The 21193-nt window shown below is 47.7% G+C and overlaps 1 protein-coding gene across 6 annotated transcripts in view; it reads right to left on the bottom strand.

The window, feature by feature from the left end:
- LOC134945051 (glutaminase kidney isoform, mitochondrial-like) overlaps window positions 1-21193 on the bottom strand; it is a 1232451-nt gene that overhangs the window by 605715 nt on the left and 605543 nt on the right. For 5 of the 6 annotated variants that reach the window (XM_063934081.1, XM_063934084.1, XM_063934085.1 and 2 more), the window contains exon 8: window positions 2710-2742. The exons of the other annotated variant lie outside the window; for it this stretch is intronic. In XM_063934081.1, the coding sequence (XP_063790151.1) occupies window positions 2710-2742 (33 nt within the window). The remainder of the gene's footprint in view (window positions 1-2709; window positions 2743-21193) is intronic. 6 annotated transcript variants of the gene reach the window in all.

Genomic DNA, 21193 nt, shown 5'->3' with positions numbered 1-21193 from the left:
GACCGAGCCATTCGGCTTCGGAACAAAGAGGCTTGAATAAAAACCCCGCCCTTGTTGTGACAACGGTACCAGGACTATGACCTGGTCTTGACATAATTTTTGGATTGCCGCTGTTACTGCTTCTCTCTCTGGCGGAGAAACTTGCAAGGTCGATTTGAAAAATCGGCATGGGGGAATGTCTTGAAACTCCAGTTTGTATCCCTGGATACTATTTGCAACACCCAGGGATCCAGGCCAGACAGAATCCAATCCTGGCTGAAGAGTTTGAGACGTGCCCCCACCCGAGCGGCCTCCCGCAAGGGAGCTCCAGCGTCATGCTGGGGATTTGGCAGAAGTAGGGGTAGACTTCTGCTCTTGGGAACCTGGAGCCGCTGTGGCCTTTCCCCTCCCCCTTCCCCTACCTGCAAAGAAGGGGGAAACTCTCGTCTTTTTGTATTTATTGGTCCGGTGCAGGTGCAGAGGGCAAAAATGTTGACTTACTAACGCATCCAGGCCATCGCCAAATAAGGCCTCACCTTTATATGGGAGAGCCTCCATGTTTCTTTTGGAATCTGCATCCGCGTTCCATTGGCGAATCCACAACGCCCGCCTAGCCGATACTGCCACAATAGCGGCCTGTGAACTCAAGAGCCCAATATCTTTCATTGCTTCCAGCATGTAGGCGGCAGCGTCCTTGATATTCCCTAACTTAAGGAGTATCTCATCTTTATCAATCGTGTCAATTTTCTGATGATACGCTTTCTGACCATTTTTCAATAGCGCAACTCACCCATGCGCAGGCAATAGTGGGCCTGAGCAGTGTATCATTGGTAACATAAACGGATTTCAATGTCGTTTCCATTTTGCGGTCTGCCGGCTCTTTAAGAAAAGCCGTGTCAGTAGCAGGGAGAATTACCTTCTTTGTCAACCTGGAAAGTGCACTGTCTAACACAGGGGGTGACTCCCACTTTTTAATGTCCTCAGCCGGGAAAGGGTAAGCTATGTGAATCCTTTTGGGAATACGAAATCTTTTATCAGGATTCACCCACATCCCTTCAAACAGAGCATTGAGTTCGTGTGAAGGAGGGAACTTGACTTTGGACTTCTTTTCCTTACATAAATACGCCTTCTCCTGAGGTACAGGAGTGGTTTCTGTAACCTCCAACACGTCCCTTATAGCCACAATCATATATTGTATATTTTTTGCCAATTTATGATCTCTTTCTCTGGATTCACTATCGTCGACACAAGAGTCAGAATCCGTGTCGGTATCAGTGTTTACAACATTTGCTAATGGTCTCTTATGTGACCCAGAGGGGCCGCCCACATAAGGAATAACAACATCCTGAAAAATCACATCTTCCACAGATTTTCTCCAGCATGCAGCTTTAGATTCAGATTTATCTAATCTATGGTTAATCAGATGCATACTGTCACGTATCTCTTTCACCCATGCAGGCTCTTGGTGTGCCGGTAGCACCACCATTTTACAACTCTGTGTCCCTAAAATGGCTTCTTCTGGCGAGGAACTCCCTGCCTCAGACATGCCTCACACGTGTACAGCACACTCACAGACACACTGGGACTTATTTTGGGGACAGACCCACAGTAAGAGGGACACAGGATAGGAGCAGCCAGTTCACAATCCCAGCGCCAGTATTTCCTGTGAACACAGTATGTCCACAGCCCAACAGCGCTTTTTAAATAGTAATACACACTATCAAATGCACCACAATCCCTTTGTGCCCCCCCTTAATAGCACCCTGTACTTGTCAGAAGTGGAGGAGAGGACCAGCGTGTTCTCTGCAGCCTGAGGAGAGAGAAAAAACGGCGCCGAGTAGTGTGCTGGCTGCCTGAGGAAGAAGCTCCGCCCCCGCAATGGCGCGTCCTTACACTCATAAAAACACTGTAATATTTATACTAGGGGGTAGGGCTGTGCCAGCGGCAACTTAAGCCCCCTTTTAGCCAGTTTGAGGTATTTTTCTTGCTGTCCAGGGCACCCCTCCCCCCCCCCCCCCCCCCCCCCGCGCCCTGCACCCTGTAGTGCCTGTGTGTGTGGGCAGAAATGGAGCGCTGCGCTCCCGCCAGCCGCGCTGCATTTCAGCCGTCACTTACTTGATAGAAGATCATTCTTCTTATACTCACCTGTCTTCTGACTTCTGGCTCTGTGAGGGGGGTGACGGCGTGCTGTGGGAGTGAGCATCTAGACGCGGCTAGCGTTCAGTACCCTTCAGGAGCTAATGGTGTCCTGTCAGCCAGAAGCAAAGACATGAAACTCTTTAGGAAGTTGGTTCTGCTTCTACCCCCCCAGGCCCACGAAGCAGGGAGTCTGATGCCAGCAGATCTCCCTGAAAATAAAAAACCTAACATAAGTCTTTTCAGAGAAACTCAGTAGAGCTCCTCAGAGTGCATCCAGTCGACCTGGGCACATTTCTAAAACTGAGGTCTGGAGGAGGGGCATAGAGGGAGGAGCCAGTTCACACCCAATGAAAAGTCTTTAGAGTACCCATGTCTCGTGCGGATCCCGTCTATACCCCATGGTCTTGATGTCGTCCCCAGCATACTCTAGGACGTATGAGAAATTTTAGTTACACTTGCAAAATGAAAGGGTTGGATCTCTGTAAGAACATGGTTAATGGAAAAGATTCCAGGGTTGGAATTCACTATCTGTTCCTTACATCAGTAAAAAAGCAAACACACGGTAAGGCAGAAACATAGTGTACTACTTACGTAATCAAATTTCTCAGCATTGCTTGATCCTTGCTGTGTGATTAAACACAAAAAAAAAAACCCGTAAGCTCCAGAAATTAAAACGAACCACTTACACTGTACATTTTAGAGCTAAACTGGAATTGTTACATCGATTTTCAGTGCTAGAAACACACTATCACTTACTACATAAAGAAAAAAAAAAAATTACCAAGATATACAATGCAAGATGTAAAAAAAAAAAAAAACCCCAGTAATAAGCACAACAATGTAATAAAGCGCTAAGTTAAATTCCAATGTGTAAACTTTCACAAATAATCATATTGTATATGAACTGGAAAAAAATGCAGTGGCACAGCAGGTTATTATCTGTTCTACTTTTTAAAGAGTGTAGTATGGTATGCCGGCGGCCGGGCTCCCGGCGACCAGCATACCAGCGCCGGGAGCCCGACCGCCGGCATACCGACAGCGTGGCGAGCGCAAATGAGCCCCTTGCGGGCACGGTGGCGCGCCGCGCTATTTTATTCTCCCTCCAGAGGGGTCGTGGACCCCCACGAGGGAGAAAAAGTGTCGGTATGTCGGCTGTCGGGATTCAGGCACCGGTATACTGTACGCCGGGATCCTGACAGACGGCATACTGAAGACCACCCCTTTTTAAAGTGCATTAGTTCAGACCATTTGCATTATCATACTCATGAATATAGGTGTATACCTCCCAACTGTCCCGAATTCAGTGAGACAGTCCCGCAATTCGGATACTGTCCCGCTGACCCTCCGGCGGGTCGCAGTGTCCCGTGGGCGGGGGGGTGGGGGGGGACAGTTGGGAGAACCAGTGATCACCTCTACACTGCAAAGCAGCTGGTGATCACTTAATAGATGCCGTGTGCATTCGCACAGCATCTGAACAGTGCGGGGAGGAGAGGAAGGGGCTGCCCAACTGCTCGGGGAGCACTGGGCACGTCCCCTAAAATAGGATTTTAATTACCTACCGGTAAATTATTTTCTCGTAGTCCGTAGAGGATGCTGAGGTCCACATTAGTACCATGGGGTATAGATGGGTCCACCAGGAGTCATGGGCACTTTAATAGTGTGGGCTGGCTCTTCTGGCTATGCCCCTCCTACAACAGTATAGAAACTGTGCCCGAGGAGACGGACATACTTCGAGAGAAGAAAATACACAGATAGTGGTGAGTTTCATACCAGCTCACACATAAGGCAAACCAGACTCAACAGCCTGAACAATCTCAGCAACGGCTGAACACAGTACTTAAATAACAACACAGTACTAAACCAAGTAACAAGGCAGTACTGAACCAAGGAACAACTGCAGGAAAATGATGCGCTGGGCGGGCGCCCAGCATCCTCTGCGGACTACGAGAAAAGGATTTACCGGTAGGTAATTAAAATCCTATTTTCTCTTACGTCCTAGAGGATGCTGTGGTCTACATTAGTACCATGGGGATGTACCAAAGCTCCCAGTATGAGAGGGAGAGCGCGGAGGCTCCTGCAGTACTGACTGACCAAACTGTATGTCCTCAGAGGCCAAAGTATCGAACTTGTAGAACTTAGCAAACATGTTCGACCCAGACCAAGTAGCTGTTCGGCAAAGTTGCAAAGCCGAGACCCCCCAGGTAGCCTCCCAGGAAGAACCCACCTTACGAGTAGAGTGGGCCTTAACAGATTTTGGATAAGGCAAACCTGCCATAGAATAAGTATGCTGGATAGTGAACCTGATCCAGCGAGAAATTGTCTGCTTAGAAGGACACCCATTCTTGTAGGGATCATAAAGGAAAAACAGAGTGTCTGACTTTCTATAACGGGAAGTCCTCTTTACATAAATCCTCAAAGCCCCACAACATCCAAGGACTTTGAGGTAATTGAGGAGTCAGTAGCCACTGGCACCACAATAGGTTGGTTGACATGAAAGGCCGACACAACAATTGGAAGAAACTGCTGACGCGTCCTGAGCTCAGCTCTATCGTCATGGAAAATCAAATAGGGACTCTTACAGGACAAAGCTCCCAATTCAGACACACGCCTAGCCGAAGCTAATGCCAATAGTGTGACCACCTTCCAAGTGTGAAACTTCACCTCAACATCCTGTACAGGTTCGAACCAATCCAATTGCAGGAACAGCAACACCACGTTAAGATCCCAAGGAGCCGTAGAAGGCACAAATGGAGGCTGTATGTGCAGCACCCCTTTCAAGAAAGCCTGAACCTCAGGGAGAGAAGCCAACTGCTTCTGGAATAAAATGGACAAGGCTGAAATCTGGACTTTAATGGAGCCCAAACGTAGACCCACATCCACACCTGCTTGCAGGAAGAGGAGAAACCACCCAAGTTGAAACTCCACCGTACGAAATTTCTTGGGACTCACACCAAGATACATACTTTTTCCAAATGCGATGGTAATGTTTATACATTATTCCTTTCCTAGCCTGTATCAGGGTAGGAATAACCTTTTTCGGAATGCCTTTCCAAGCTAAACTCTGGCGTTCAACTTCCATGCCGTCAAACGTAGCCGTGGTAAGTCTTGATAAGCGAACGGCCCCTGCAGTAGAAGATCCACTCGAAGAGGAAGAGGCCTCGGATCTTCCAGCAGTAACTCCAGAAGATCCGCGTACCGAGCCCTTCTTGGCCAGTCTGGAGCAACGAGGATCGGCCGAACTCTTGTTCTTTTAATTACTTTGAGAATCCTTGGAATGAGCGGAAGTGGAGGGAACACATACACTGACAAACACCCACGGAGTTACCAGGGCGTCCACTGCCACTGCCTGTGGGTCCTTCGACCAGGAACAATACCTCCAAAGCTTCTTGTTGAGGCGTGAGGCCATCATGTCTATTTGAGGTACGCCCCAAAGACTTGTCACCTCTGCAAACACCTCTGGGTGGAGGCCCGATTCTCCCGGATGGAGATCGTGTCTGCTGAGGAAGTCCGCTTCCCAGTTGTCTACACCCGGAATGAAGATTGCTGACTGCGCCACCGCGTGCTTATCCGCCCTGAGGATGATTCTTGTTACCTCTAACATTGCAGCTCTGCACTTCGTTCCGCCGTGTCGGTTTATGTAGGCCACTGTCATTACATTGTCCGACTGAACTTGAATGGCCCGATCTTTTAGAAGATGAGCCGCCTGTAGAGGACCGTTGTACACGGCTCTTAGTTCCAGAATGTTAATTGGAAGGCTGGATTCCAGACTTGACCATCTTCCTTGGAAGTTTTCCCCATGGGTGACTGCTCCCCAACCTCTGAGACTTGCATCCGTGGTTAGAAGGATCCAATTCTGAATCCCAACCCTGCGGCCCTCCAGTAGGTGAGAAATTTGCAGCCACCAGAGGAGCGAGATTCTGGCTTACGGTGACAGACATATCCTCTGGTGCATGTGAAGATGGACCCTGACCATTTGTCCAGGAGAATCAGCTGGAAAGACCGTGCATGAAATCTTCCGTACTGTAGAGCCTCGTAGGAGGCAACCATCTTCCCCAGGAGGCGAATGCACTGATGAACAGATACTCGGGCTGACTTCAGGACATCCCATACCATTGATTTGATCACCAATGCTTTCTCAACCGGCAGAAACACCCTCTGCAATTTCCATGTTGAGAATCATCCCCAGGAAGGACAGTTTCTCGTCGGTTCCAAATGTGACTTAGGAAGATTCAGGATCCAACCATGTTCCCAGAGCAGTCGAGTTGTGAGAGCAATGCACTGCAACAACTTCTCCCTGGACGATGTTTTTATCAGCAGATCGTCCAGATATGGAATTGTGTTCACACCGTGCTTGCGGAGTAGAAGCATCATCTCTGCCATTACCTTGGTAAACACCCTCTGTACCGTGGACAGGCCGAATGGCAGCGCCTGGAACCGATAGTGACAGTACAACAGCGCAAACCTGAGATAAGCCTGGTGTGGTGGCCAAATAGGAATGTGAAGGTATGAATCCTTCATATCTAAGGATACCAGGAATTCCCCCTCCTCCAGACCTGGGATCACCGCTCTCAGAGATTCCACCTTGAACTTGAATTCCCTCAAATATGGATTTAACAATTTGAGGTTCAATATTGGTCTGACCGAAACGTCCGGCTTCGGCACCACAAAAAGGTTTGACTAGTAAACCTTGTTTTCCAGGTGAGATGGAACTGGAACAATGACATTTGCCCTTTCCAATTTTTGAATGGATTCTTATAAGATAGCCCTTTCTGTCAGCAAAGCCTGACTTGAAAAATCTGTGAGGTGGAAGCTCTTGAAACTCCAGTCTGTACCCCTGAGAGACAATATCTTGTACCCAGGGGTCCAGGAATGAGGACGCCAGACCTGACTGAAATTTCGTAGACGTGCTCCCACATTCCCGACCTCCAGGCTGAGAGGTCCACCGTCATGCTGAGGATTTTGAGGAAACAGAGCTCGGCTTCTGTTCCTGGGAACCTGTCGGTGCAGGATTTCTGGATTTTCCTCGACCACCTCTGAAGAAGGTGGCCAGGGATTTGCACTTCTTAACCTTTGCGGTCCGAAAGGACTGCATTGTAGACGCAGAAAAGGATTTCTTTTGCATTGGAGTGGCTGAGGGAAGAAAGGTTGACTTATCCGCAGTTGCCATGGAGATCCACGCATCCAAAACCTCCCCAAATAGAGCCTGACCTGTGTAGGGTAGGTTCTCCCCACTCTTCTTGGATTCCGCATCCGCAGACTATTGGCGCAGCCAGAGTCCCAAGCGTGCCGACGCAGTCATGGAAGACGTCCGTGCAGTCAGATTACAAAGGTCCTTCTATCCATAGTATCTAAATCCTCTAGTAACGTGCCTGACCACTTAACTATGGATTTAGAAATCCATGCACAAGCAATAGTGGGCCTAAGTGCCACGCCTGAAGCAGTGTATATGGATTTGAGTGCAGTCTCAATTTTGCGTTCTGCTGGTTCTTTCAAAGCTGTAGACCCAGGGACAGGTAAAACCACCTTTTTAGACAATCTAGAAACAGAAGCGTCTACTTGCTCACTGTAAGGGAGATTGCATTTTAAAGTGTAGCTTGGATTTTTAAGTGTATGTGAGTAGGATTCAGCAGAAGCAGGAGCCGGAAGCCGAGTGAAAAGGATGTGCAGTGAGCTGGAACAACTGCAACGGCTAGGTGGAGTATCTGTGCTGCAGGAGAGGTCCCACTCAGATAAGTATTGATGACTTACTTATTGTGTATTGATTGTATTGGATAGTTAGTTTTTATTCTCTTTATTGTACTTTCGAAAGGTAATAGGGAGTAGAGTTCTCAAACAATGGGAGGGGCCGTGATTGAGAGTCTCACTCAGTGCGTTTCGTGCAAGATGTATGCGCACCTGGAGCAGTCGACCCAGGGCGAATACATATGCATGAGATGTGAGCGAACGGTTGCCCTGGAAGCCCAGGTAACTGATCTAGAGCAGACCGTTACGCGACTGAGGGATATTTACAATCTCGAGCGACGTTTAGATAGAACGGTGGAGGAGTTGCAGCAGGGGTCACTGGTAGATGAGGAAAATCAGGTAGGCAGTTGGGTCACTGTTAGACGGGAGAAAAAGAGGGGGAGGTACGACATCTCGGATCTATTAAACCCGAACAAATTTGCCCGATTGGACGAAGATTCGGTGGATGATAGCGACGAAATGACGGAGCTGGAGGAGACTGCTCACTCTAGCAACCGGAGTGGTGGTCCCTCTGGCTCAGATGGGATGAAAGCTAGAGAGGCGCCCAGGCAGATGGTGGTGGTAGCGTACTCTATCATTAGGAAGGCAGATAGGGCAATCTGCTACCGGGACAGTGATCACCGTACGGTCTGTTGTCTCCCGGGTGCTCAGGTACAGCACATCACGGACCGGGTAGATAGATTGTTGGGAGGGGCTGGGAAAGACCCGGCGGTCTTGGTGCACGTTGGTACCAACGACAAAGTTAGTGGTAGGTGGGATGTCCTTAAGAAAGATTATAGGGACTTAGGCCAGAAACTAAAAAAAAAAGGACATCTAAGGTAATTTTCTCCAAAATATTACCATTGCCACGCGCTAGCCCAGGGAGACAGAGGGAGATTAGGGAGGTAAATGTGTGGCTCAGAAACTGGTGTAGGAAAGAGGGGTTTGTGTTCTTGGAACACTGGGCGGACTTCTCAGTCAGGGGCCATCTTTTTTCTCGTGACGGATTGCACCTGAATGAGGAAGGGGCTGCGGTGCTGGGGGGTAGGATGGTTAGTAGGTTGGAGGAGCTTTTAAACTAGGAGCTTGGGGGGAGGGTTTAGCTAGAAACTATGGGTCATGCAGCGAGTATAGTAGGGATGGTGGTAGTGAGATAAATGGGGGTCTAGAAGGGGGGAGGGAAAGTGCAGCCGGTAAGGGTATTTACATGGGTTCTATTAAGGGTGTTAAGAAAGGTATTGCTAAAGCATTAAATAATAACAATTATGTGTCATCATTACAGACTATAGAAAATGTTGTATGGGACTTAAGGGAAAATACTTATGTCATGGCGGTGAATTTAGACGGGAACATTGAGTTGACCAAAGAGAAAAGTAAGGTGGGCAATACTTAGTACGGTGGGGTTGGAGAGGGAGCGGGAAGGTCAGTCTGTATCAGTAACTCTACGGATGCACTAGTTAACCAGGATGTGAAATCTTTAGGAAAACAAACAAATAAAGGAACCGATAAACTAAAATGTATGCTTGCAAACGCAAGAAGTCTAGCAGGTAAAATGGGGGAATTGGAATTGTTAGCATCAAAGCCTGAGTATGACATTATAGATATTACGGACACATGGTGGGACGACTCTCACGACTGGGTTGCTAACTTGGGGGGGAGGGGGGTATTCTCTTTTTAGGAGGGACAGGGCAAACAAAAGAGGATGAGGTGCATGTCTTTATGTTAAACCATCACTTAAACCATACCTAAAGGAGGTTATCTATGAGGATACTGGCGATAATGTGGAGTCACTATGGGTAGAAATGGGGGAATTGATGCAAAAAAACTAGTCATAGGCAGGTGCTACAAACCGCCAGATATTAGCATACATGAGGAAGAACAACTATTGCAGAAAATCAAAACGGCTGCGGGATTGGGGGACATACTTGTGATTGGGATTTTAATTACCTGGATATAAACTGGAGTAACGATTCATGTGCTAAAGCGAGGGGCAGCAGGTTCTTAAATATGTTTAGGGATCACTACTTGTCTCAATTATTCGAGGACCCAACTAGGGGTAAAAACTACCCTGGATCTAGTAATTACTAATAATGTGGACATTATACCAAACAGTAAAGTTGGGGAGACTTTGGATAACAGTGATCACTATATGATCACATTCGACATCAGTTTCAGGAAACATAGCTACAGGGGTTCCACCAAAACTTTTAACTTTAGGAAGGCTAATTTCAGTATGCTTAGATGTGCACTTAACGACATAGAGTGGGAGGTTCTGTTTAATAACAAGAACACTTCGGAAATGTGGGATGTTTTAAAAGGGTTGCTGGATAGCAATATTCATAACTTTATTCCCATGGGCAGTAAACGCAGGAGTATTAAACTCTAATGGAAAGGAGGAGTCTTTCAAGTATTACAAGGAGTGTAATAAGAAAAGCAAAAAAGCAATAAGAGCAGCTAAAATGGAAAATGAAAAGCAAATCGCTATAGAGAGTAAAACCAATCCTAAATAGTTTTTTAAATACATAAATGGTAAAAGGTTACAAAAGGAGAATATAGGTCCATTAAAAGATGAATAAGGAAAATTGATAAATGATGACGAAATAAAAGCGGAAATACTGAACAAATTATTTTCATCAGTATTCACCAGTGAAGAACTGATGGTGGGAGTAGAGCATAACAATTGTGACAGTGATGATTCATGGTTAGATACTTGTTTAAGCCAAAAAGTAGTCCGGCTAGAGACTAAGCAAAATTAAGATTAATAAATCACCTGGTCCTGATGGACTTCACCCGAGGGTTCTTATGGAGCTTCGGTCACAACTAGCACGACCCCTATACTTGATTTTCAATAGTTCAATTAGATCAGGCATGGTACTGAAGGATTGGCGTATAGCTGAGGTAGAGCCATTATTTAAAAAGGGGTCAAAAAATCTTCCAGGAAACTACAGACCAGTTAGTTTAACATCTATAGTGGGGAAAATAATGGAAGGAATTCTAAGGGACGTCATACAGGAGTATCTAAATTCCGCTAGGATTATTAGCAAGAACCAGTATGGGTGTGTGAGGGACAGGTCATGTCAGACTAACTTAATTAGCTTCTACGAGGAAGTGAGCAATAATCTTGATCAAGGAAAAGCAGTGGATGTGGTCTTCCTAGATTTTGCTAAAGCCTTCGATACAGTTCCTCACAGGAGACTGATGATCAAATTAAAGGAGACTGGCCTAGGAAAAACTATTTGCACATGGATAAGCAGCTGGTTGGATAGCAGGGTACAGCGAGTAGTGGTCAACGGGAAGTCCTCAACCTGGTCCCCAGTAGTCAGCGGAATACCACAAGGGTCCGTACTCGGACCACTACTGTTCAACATATTTATGAATGACCTAGAAATAGGCCTGGAAAGCACAGTGTCAATCTTTGCAGATGATACTAAACTGTGTAACGTAATTAATTCAGAATTGGATGTGGAGTCCTTGCAGAATGATCTATCTAAACTTGAACTCTGGGCGTCTAATTGGAAAATGAGGTTCAATACAGACAAATGCAAGGTTATGCATTTTGGGACTAAAAACAAACTTGCATCCTACATATTAAATGGGGAACGCCTAGGGGAATCAGAGTTGGAAAAAGATTTGGGGGTACTCATTGATAATTGGCTTAATAACCGTACACAATGTCAAAACGCAGTAAAGAAGGCAAGTAAGGTGCTAGCGTGCATAAAAAGGGGAATTGAGACAAGGGAATCGGATGTAATCATGCCGCTGTATAAGGCATTGGTACGTCCGCACCTGGAATATTGTGTTCAGTTTTGGGCACCATTGTATAAAAAGGACATCAGTGAACTCGAAAGGGTTCAAAGGCGAGTTACTAAATTGATTAAAGGCCTAGAAGGACTGGACTATAAGGAAAGACTTACTAGGCTGAATATGTATACACTAGAAAAGAGGCGCCTAAGAGGAGATATTATTAATATCTTCAAATATGTAAAGGGACATCACAAAGAGTTATCAGAGGAATTATTTATTAAAAGAACACAGTTTAGGACACGTGGGCACTCGCTGCGACCGGAGGAGAGAAAGTTCCGAACGCAACGGAGGAAAGGGTTCTTCACTGTTAGGGCAATCAGGATGTGGAATTCCCTGCCAGGGAAGGTGGTAATGGCGGACTCTGTAATTGGATTTAAAAAAGGAATGGATAAATTTCTGAATAAAAAAGCTATCCAAGGCAGCCGTGGCCAACCTGTGGCTCTTGAGCCACATGCGGCTCTTTCTTTATTCAAATGTGGCTCCCGACACTCAGTCACCTGACCACAACAGATTCTGGAAACTGGTGCACTCCAGCCAGACACACAGCAGCACTACGGCAATTAAAAACTGAGGGAGCCAGATACTGGGCTGTAGTGACATATGAGGCGTGACACAAGGGGGAGCTAGCTGGAGTGACACAGAAGGATCCTGGCAGGAGAGATATAATGGGGGAGATGACTGGAGTGATACAGGAGGGTGCTGGCTGGAGTGACACAGGAGGGTGCTGGCTGGAGTGACACAGGAGGGTGCTGGCCAGATACTGGGCTGTAGTGACATATGAGGGTGGGCTGGAGTGACACAATGGGGAGCTGGCTGGAGTGACAAAGGAGAATCCTGGCAGGAGAGACACAATGGGGAGCTGACCAGAGTGACACAGGAGGGTGCTGGCTGGAGTGACACATTGACACATAGGGGAACTGGCTGGAGTGACACATGGAGGAGCTGACGTGTATTGTGTGAATATGGCTTTTTCAATATATTTTATGTGGATCTGGATTTTTACATTATTTTATGTGGAAGTGTCTTTTTCAATGTATTTTATGTTGATTCTGGCTTTAAAATGTATTTTAAGTGGATCTGACATTTTCATTGTATTTTATACCAGGGGTGTGGCCTAGCAGGCACAAGGCCACACCCCATTTTTGCACACGCTCCTTCGGCTTGATGTCGGCTCTTTGACGTACCTAACAAGATTTGTTGGCTCTTTGTCTCTGACTGGTTGGCCACCCCTGATCCAAGGTTATAATACTTAAAATATCAACGTGGTTAATCCGAGGGTAACATGAGTTATAGTAGCTAGCTAGTCATAAAACATTATTTAGCAAGTATGTAGAATCATCACAACTTAAAACAGGTTGAACACGATGGGCAATTTGCCTCTATTCAACCTCAAATACTATGTTACAATGTATGTTACTATAGGAGGGTTTTCCCACTTTTTCCTATCCTCTTCAGGGAAAGGAAAAGCAACCAGAACTCTTTGGGATCTGGAATTTTTTCTCTGGGTTTTCCCAGGATTTTTCAAATATAGCGTTTAATTCCCTAGACGCAGGAAAGGTAAGGGATACTTTCTTATTGTCAGTAAAATAAGCCTCCTCGACCTGTTCAGGAACTTTTTCAGTAGTGTGTAAAACATCAATAATGGCCTCAATCATTAGTTGAACCCCTTTAGCAAGGGATGCCTCTACCCGCAGTATGTCCCCATCACCGTCACTCGTATCAGAGTTGGTATCCGTGTCGACTTGCATTACTTGGGCAAGAGCACGCTTTTGGGGGCATAAACCAAGGGACTTAGATTAGGTAGTGGGAGCTGAATACGACAAAACCTCCACAGATTATTTTAAAACCTGTGTTTCAGTCTCATAATGAGCTATCCTAGATGAAATCTGGGATATCATAACCTTAATAGAAGCCACCCACTTGGATTCGGGGTCAGAGGGCTGAGACAGTGTATTGCATTCCTGAGTACATGGAATAGACTCTTCTGGATAAATAAAGATAAATACTCTGCAGCGCAAGATACTGAGTCCCTAGACATGGTAATCTGGGATATATAGCATACACACACAGGAAAATGGCAGACACAGTTTCCCCCAGTACCTTCAGAGAGACACAGTTATGGAGCCAGCCCACAAAGCGCCCCAGTAGACCGATATATAATAAAATAGGATTTTAAATTACCTACCGGTAAATCCTTATCTCGTAGTCCGTAGAGGATGCTGGGGTCCATATTAGTACCATGGGTTATAGACGGGTCCACCCGGCCACTGGAACTTCAAGAGTTCAATAGTGTAGGCTGGCTCTTCCCTCTATGCCCCTCCTACCAGACCTAGTCCAGAAACTGTGCCCGAGGAGACGACATACTTTGAGAGAAGGAAATACACAGATAGTGGCGAGATTCATACCAGCTCACACAACAGGCAAATACGACCAACGTGTCGGAAAACTCAGCAACAGCTGAAACAGTACTGAAACAGTAAATAACGCAAAACTTACCTAGGAACCAGGCAGTACTGAACTATAAAACCAATGCAGGGACAAGAAGCACTGGGTGGGCGCCCAGCATCCTCTACGGACTACGAGAAAAGGATTTACCGGTAGGTAATTAAAAATAAGATTTTACTCACCGGTAAATCTATTTCTCGTAGTCCGTAGTGGATGCTGGAGACTCCGTAAGGACCATGGGGAATAGCGGCTCCGCAGGAGACTGGGCACAGCTAAGAAAGATTTAGGACTACCTGGTGTGCACTGGCTCCTCCCACCATGACCCTCCTCCAGACCTCAGTTAGGATACTGTGCCCGGAAGAGCTGACACAATAAGGAAGGCTTTTGAATCCCGGGTAAGACTCATACCAGCCACACCGTATAACTCGTGATATGATACCCAGTTAACAGTATGAACATAACAGAGCCTCTCAACAGATGGCTCAACAATAACGATAACTATATACAAGTATTGCAGACAGTCCGCACTTGGGACGGGCGCCCAGCATCCACTACGGACTACGAGAAATAGATTTACAGGTGAGTAAAATCTTATTTTCTCTGACGTCCTAGTGGATGCTGGGGACTCCGTAAGGACCATGGGGATTATACCAAAGCTCCCAAACGGGCGGGAGAGTGCGGATGACTCTGCAGCACCGAATGAGAGAACTCAAGGTCCTCCTCAGCCAGGGTATCAAATTTGTAGAATTTTGCAAACGTGTTTGCCCCTGACCAAGTAGCAGCTCGGCAAAGTTGTAAAGCCGAGACCCCTCGGGCAGCCGCCCAAGAAGAGCCCACTTTCCTCGTGGAATGGGCTTTTACAGATTTAGGGTGCGGCAGTCCAGCCACAGAATGTGCAAGTTGAATCGTGCTACAGATCCAGCGAGCAATCGTCTGCTTAGAAGCAGGAGCACCCAGCTTGTTGGGTGCATACAGGATAAATAGCGAGTCAGTCTTCCTGACTCCAGCTGTCCTGGAAACATATACTTTTCAGGGCCCTGACTACGTCCAGTAACTTGGAATCCTCCAAGTCCCAAGTAGCCGCAGGCACCACAATAGGTTGGTTCACATGAAAAACTGATACCACCTTAGGAAGGAATTGGGAACGAGTTCTCAATTCCGCCTTTCCCATATAAAATACAGATAAGGGCTTTTGTATGACAAAACCGCCAATTCTGATACACGCCTGGCCGACGCCAAGGCCCACAGAATGACCACTTTCCACGTGAGGTATTATAGCTCCACGGATTTAAGTGGCTCAACCCAATGCGACTTCAGGTATGCCAACACCACGTTGAGATCCCACGGTGCCACTGGAGGCACAAACGGGGGCTGACTATGCAGCACTCCCTTAACAAAAGTCTGAACTTCAGGCAGTGAAGCCAGTTCCATTTTGGAAGAAAATCGATAGAGCCGAAATCTGGACCTTAATGGAACCCAATTTTAGGCCCATAGTCACCTCTGACTGTAGGAAGTGGAGAAATCGACCTAGCTGAAATTTCTCCTTTGGGGCCTTCCTGGCCTCACAGTACGCAACATATTTCCGCCATATGCGGTGATAATGGTTAGCGTTCACTTCTTTCCTAGCTTTAAATAGCGTAGGGATAACTTCCTCAGGAATTCCCTTTTCCTTCAGGATCCGGCGTTCAACCGCCATGCCGTCCAACGCAGCCGCGGTACGTCTTGGAACAGACAGGCCCCCTGCTGCAGCAGGTCCTGTCTGAGCGGCAGAGGCCATGGGTCCTCTGAGATCATTTCTTGGAGTTCTGGTTACCAAGCTCTTCTTGGCCAACCCGGAACAATGAGTATAGTTCTTACTCCTCTCCTTCTTTTATTATTCTCATTACCCTGGGTAAGAGAGGCAGAGAAGGGAACACATACACCGACTGGTACACCCACGGTGTTACCAGAGCGTCCACCGCTATCGCCTGAGGGTCCTTGACCTGGCGCAATATCTTTGTAACTTTTAGTTGAGGCGGGACGCCATCATGTCCACCTGTGGCCTTTCCCAACGGTGTACAATCATTTGGAAGACTTCTGGATGAAGTCCCCACTCTCCGGGTGGAGGTCGTGTCTTCTGAGAAAGTCTGCTTCTCAGTTGTCCACTCCGGGAATGAACACTGCTGACAGTGCTAACACATGATTTTCCGCCCATCGGAGAATCCTTGTGGCTTCTGCCATCGCCATCCTGCTTCTTGTGCCGCCCTGTCGTTTACATGAGCGACCGCCGTGATGTTGTCTGACTGGATCAGCACCGGCCGGTGTTGAAGCAGGGGTCTAGCCTGACTTAGGGCATTGTAAATGGCCCTTAGTTCCAGAATATTTATGTGTAGGGAAGTCTCCTGACTTTTCCATAGCCTTGGAAGTTTCTTCCCTGTGTGACTGCCCCCCAGCCTCGAAGGCTGGCATCCGTGGTCACCAGGACCCAGTCCTGTATGCCGAATCTGCGGTCCCCTAGAAGATGAGCACTCTGCAGCCACCACAACAGCGACACCCTGGCCCTTGGAGACAGGGTTATCCGCCGATGCATCTGAAGATGCGACCCGGACCACATGTCCAACAGATCTCACTGGAAAATCCTTGCATGGGACCTGGCGAATGGAATTTCTTCGTAAGTAGCTACCATCCTTCCCAGGGCTCGCATGCATTGATGCACCGACACCTGTATTTGTATTAGGAGGTCTCTGTCTAGAGACGACAACTCCTTGGACTTCTCCTCCGGGAGAAACCCTTTTTATCCTGTTCTGTGTCCAGAACCATACTCAGGAACAGTAGACGCGTCGTAGGAACCAGCTGCGACTTTGGAATATTCAGAATCCAGCCGTGCTGTTGTAGCACTTCCCGAGATAGTGCTACTCCGCCGAACAACTGCTCCCTGGACCTCGCCTTTATAAGGAGATCGTCCAAGTACGGGATAATTATTTCGGCCATTACCTTGGTAAATACCTCGGTGCCGGGGACAGACCAACGGCAACGTCTGGAATTGGTAATGACAATCCTGTACCACAATTTTGAGGTACTCCTGGTGAAGAGGGTAAATAGGGACATGCAGGTAAGCATCCTTGATGTCCAGCGATACCATGAAATTCTCCAGGCTTGCAATAATCGCCCTGAGCGATTCCATTTTGAACTTGAACCTTCGTATATAAGTGTTCAAGGCTTTCAATTTTAGAATGGGTCCCACCGAACCGTCTGGTTTCGGTACCACAACATTTTGGAATAGTAACCCCGGCCTTGTTGAAGGAGGGGTACCTTGATTTCACCTGCTGGAAGTACAGCTTGTGAATTGCCGCCAGTACTACCTTTCTCCGAGGGCAGCAGGCAAGGCTGATGTGAGGTAACGGCGAGGGGGAGTCGCCTCGAACTCCAGCCTGTATCCCTGTGATACTATTTGCAGAACCTAGGGATCCACCTGTGGGCAAACCCACTGGTCCCTGAAGTTCCCGAGACGCGCCCCTACCGCACCTGTCTCCACCTGTGGAGCCCCAACGTCATGCGGTGGACTCAGAGGAAGCGGGGGAAGATTTTTGATCCTGGGAACTGGCTGCTGGTGCAGCTTTTTCCTTCTTCCCTTGTCTCTGTGCAGAAAGGAAGCGCCTTTGACCCGCTTGCTTTTCTGAAGCCGAAAGGACTGTACCTGAAAATACGGTGCTTTCTTAGGCTGTGAGGAAACCTGAGGTAAAAATTTTTCTTCCCAGCTGTTGCTGTGGATACGAGGTCCCAGAGACCATCCCCAAACAATTCCTCACCCTTATAAGGCAGAATCTCCATGTGCCTTTTATAGGCAGCACGCACCTGTCCACTGCCGGGTTTCTAATACCCTCCTGGCAGAATGGACATTGCATTAATTCTGGATGCCAGCCGGCAAATATCCCTCTGTGCATCCTTTATATATAAGACGACGTCTTTAATATGCTCTATTATCCCTGTCTTACGAGTATCAGGGTTGCAGACCACGCTGCAGCAGCACTATTTATGCTGAGGCAATAGCAGGTCTCAGTATATAACCTGAGTGTGTATATACAGACTTCAGGATAGCCTCCTGCTTTTTATCAGCAGGCTCCTTCAAGGTGGCCGTATCCTAAGACGGCAGTGCCGCCTTTTTTGACAAACGTGTGAGCGCCTTATCCACCCTAAGGGATATCTCCCAACGTGACCTATCCTCTGGCGGGAAAGGGTACGCCATCAGTAACATTTTAGAAATTACCAGTTTCTTATTGGGGGAACCCACGCTACTTTACACACTTCATTCATTCATCTGATGGGGGAACAAAACACTGGCTGCTTTTTCTCCCCAAAAATAAAACCCCTTTTATGTGGTACTTGGGTTCATGTCAGAAATGCGTAACACATTTTTCATTGCCGAGATCATGTAACGGATGTTCCTAGTGGATTGTGTATATGTCTCAACCTCGTCGACACTGGAGTCAGACTCCGTGTCGACATCTGTGTCTGCCATCTGAGGTAACGGGCGCTTTTTTGAGCCCCTGATGGCCTTTGAGACACCTGGGCAGGCGCGGGCTGAGAAGCCGGCTGTCCCACAGCTGTTTTTTACGTCATCCAGCCTTCTATGTAAGGAGTTGACATTGTCGGTTAATACCTTCCACCTATCCATCCACTCTGGTGTCGGCCCCACAGGGGACGACATCCCATTTATCGGCCTCTGCTCCACCTCCACGTAACCTTCCTCATGCAACATGTCGACACAGCCGTACCGACACACAGCACACACACAGGGAATGCTCTGACTGAGGACAGGACCCCACAAAGTCCTTTGGGGAGACAGAGAGTATGCCAGCACACACCAGAGCGCTATATAATGCAGGGATTAACACTATAACTGAGTGATTTTTCCCCCAATAGCTGCTTGTATAAACAATATTGCGCCTAAATTTAGTGTCCCCCCTCTCTTTTTAACCCTTTGAGCCTGAAAACTACAGGGGAGAGCCTGGGGAGCTGTCTTCCAGCTGCACTGTGAAGAGAAAATGGCGCCAGTGTGCTGTGGGAGATAGCTCCGCCCCTTTTTCGCAGACTTTTCTCCCGCTTTTTTATGGATTCTGGCAGGGGTATTTATCACATATATAGCCTCTGGGGCTATATATTGTGATATATTTGCCAGCCAAGGTGGTTTTATTGCTGCTCAGGGCGCCCCCCCCCCCAGCGCCCTGCACCCTCAGTGACCGGAGTGTGAAGTGTGTATGAGGAGCAATGGCGCACAGCTGCAGTGCTGTGCGCTACCTTGGTGAAGACTGATGTCTTCTGCCGCCGATTTTCCAGACTCTTCTTGCTTCTGGCTCTGTAAGGGGGCCGGCGGCGCGGCTCTGGTACCGAACATCAATGGCCGGTTCCATGCGGTCGATCCCTCTGGAGCTAATGGTGTCCAGTAGTCTAAGAAGCCCAAGCTACCACCAGTTAGGTAGGTTCGCTTCTTCTCCCCTTAGTCCCTCGCTGCAGTGAGTCTGTTGCCAGCAGATCTCACTGTAAAATAAAAAACCTAAAATATACTTTATCTCTAGGAGCTCAGGAGAGCCCCTAGTGTGCATCCAGCTCAGCCGGGCACAGGATTCTAACAGAGGTCTGGAGGAGGGTCATGGTGGGAGGAGCCAGTGCACACCAGGTAGTCCTAAATCTTTCTTAGCTGTGCCCAGTCTCCTGCGGAGCCGCTATTCCCCATGGTCCTTACGGAGTCCCCAGCATCCACTAGGACGTCAGAGAAATCCTATTTTCTCTTACGGCCTAGAGGATGCTGGGGTCCATATTAGTACCATGGGGATGTACCAAAGCACCCAGAATGGGAGGGAGAGCGCAAAACTGCTTGTCCAAACTTGAGGTCATCAGAGGCCAAAGTATCGAACTTGTAAAACTAAGCAAACATGTTCGACCCAGACCAAGTAGCTGCTCGGCAAAGCTGTATAGCCGAGACACCACGGGCAGCCGCCCAGGAAGAACCCACCTTACGAGTAGAGTGGGCCTTAACAGATTTTGGAAACGGCAATCCTGCCGTAGAATATGCATGCTGGATGGTGAACCTGATCCAGCATGAAATCGACTGCTTAGAAGCAGGACACCCAATTTTCTTGGGATCATACAGGACATACAGAGACTCAGATTTTGTAAGATGAGCCGTCCTCTTCACATAAATCTTTAAAGCCATCACAACCTCCAAGCCTTTGAAGCAATTGAGTAGTCAGTAGCCACTGGCACCACAACAGGTTGGTTGATATGAAAAGATGATACAACCTTAGGCAGGAACTGCGGACGAGTTCTGAGTTCCGACCTATCTTCATGGAAGATCAGATAGGGAATTTTACAAGACAAAGCCCCCAAATCCGACACGAGTAGAACAGAAGCTAAGGCCAACAAAGTGACCGCCTTCCACGTGAGAAACTTGATTTCAGCCTCCTGTAGAGGCTCAAACCAATCCGACTGCAGGAACTGAAACACCACATCAAGATCCCAGGGTGCCGTTGGCGCCACAAAGGGAGGCTGGATGTGCAGAACCCCTTTCAAAAAGGTTTGAACCTCAGGGAGGACAGCTAATTGTGTTTGGAAGAAAACGGACAAAGCTGAGATCTGGACCTTGATGGAGCCCAATCTCAGGCCCATATCCACACCTGCTTGCAGGAAAAGGAGAAAACGCCAAAGTTGAAACTCCACCGCAGGAAATTTCTTGGATTCACACCAAGATACATATTTTTTCCAAATTCGATGGTAATGTTTAGACGTTACCCCTTTCCTAGCCTGTATCAGGGTAGGAATAACCTCATTCGGTATACCCTTCCGAGCTAAGATTTGGCGCTCAACCGCCATGCCTTCAAACGTAGCCGTGGTAAGTCTTGCAGTAGCAGATCCTCCCGAAGAGGTAAGGGCCTTGGATCTTCCAGCAGAAGATCCAGCATATCCGCGTACCAAGCCCTCCTTGGCCAGTCCGGAGCAATGAGGATTGCCAGAACCTTTTTTCTTTTTACGAGATGAAGAACTTTTGGTATCAGAGGAAGTGGAGGGAACACATACACTGACGAGAACACCCACGGAGTTACCAGTGCGTCCACTGCCACTGCCTGCG

Source organism: Pseudophryne corroboree, chromosome 7, assembly GCF_028390025.1.
Source record: "Pseudophryne corroboree isolate aPseCor3 chromosome 7, aPseCor3.hap2, whole genome shotgun sequence".
NCBI classification, from domain to species: Eukaryota; Metazoa; Chordata; class Amphibia; order Anura; family Myobatrachidae; genus Pseudophryne; species Pseudophryne corroboree.
This window is presented reverse-complemented; position numbering and strand designations above follow the sequence as displayed.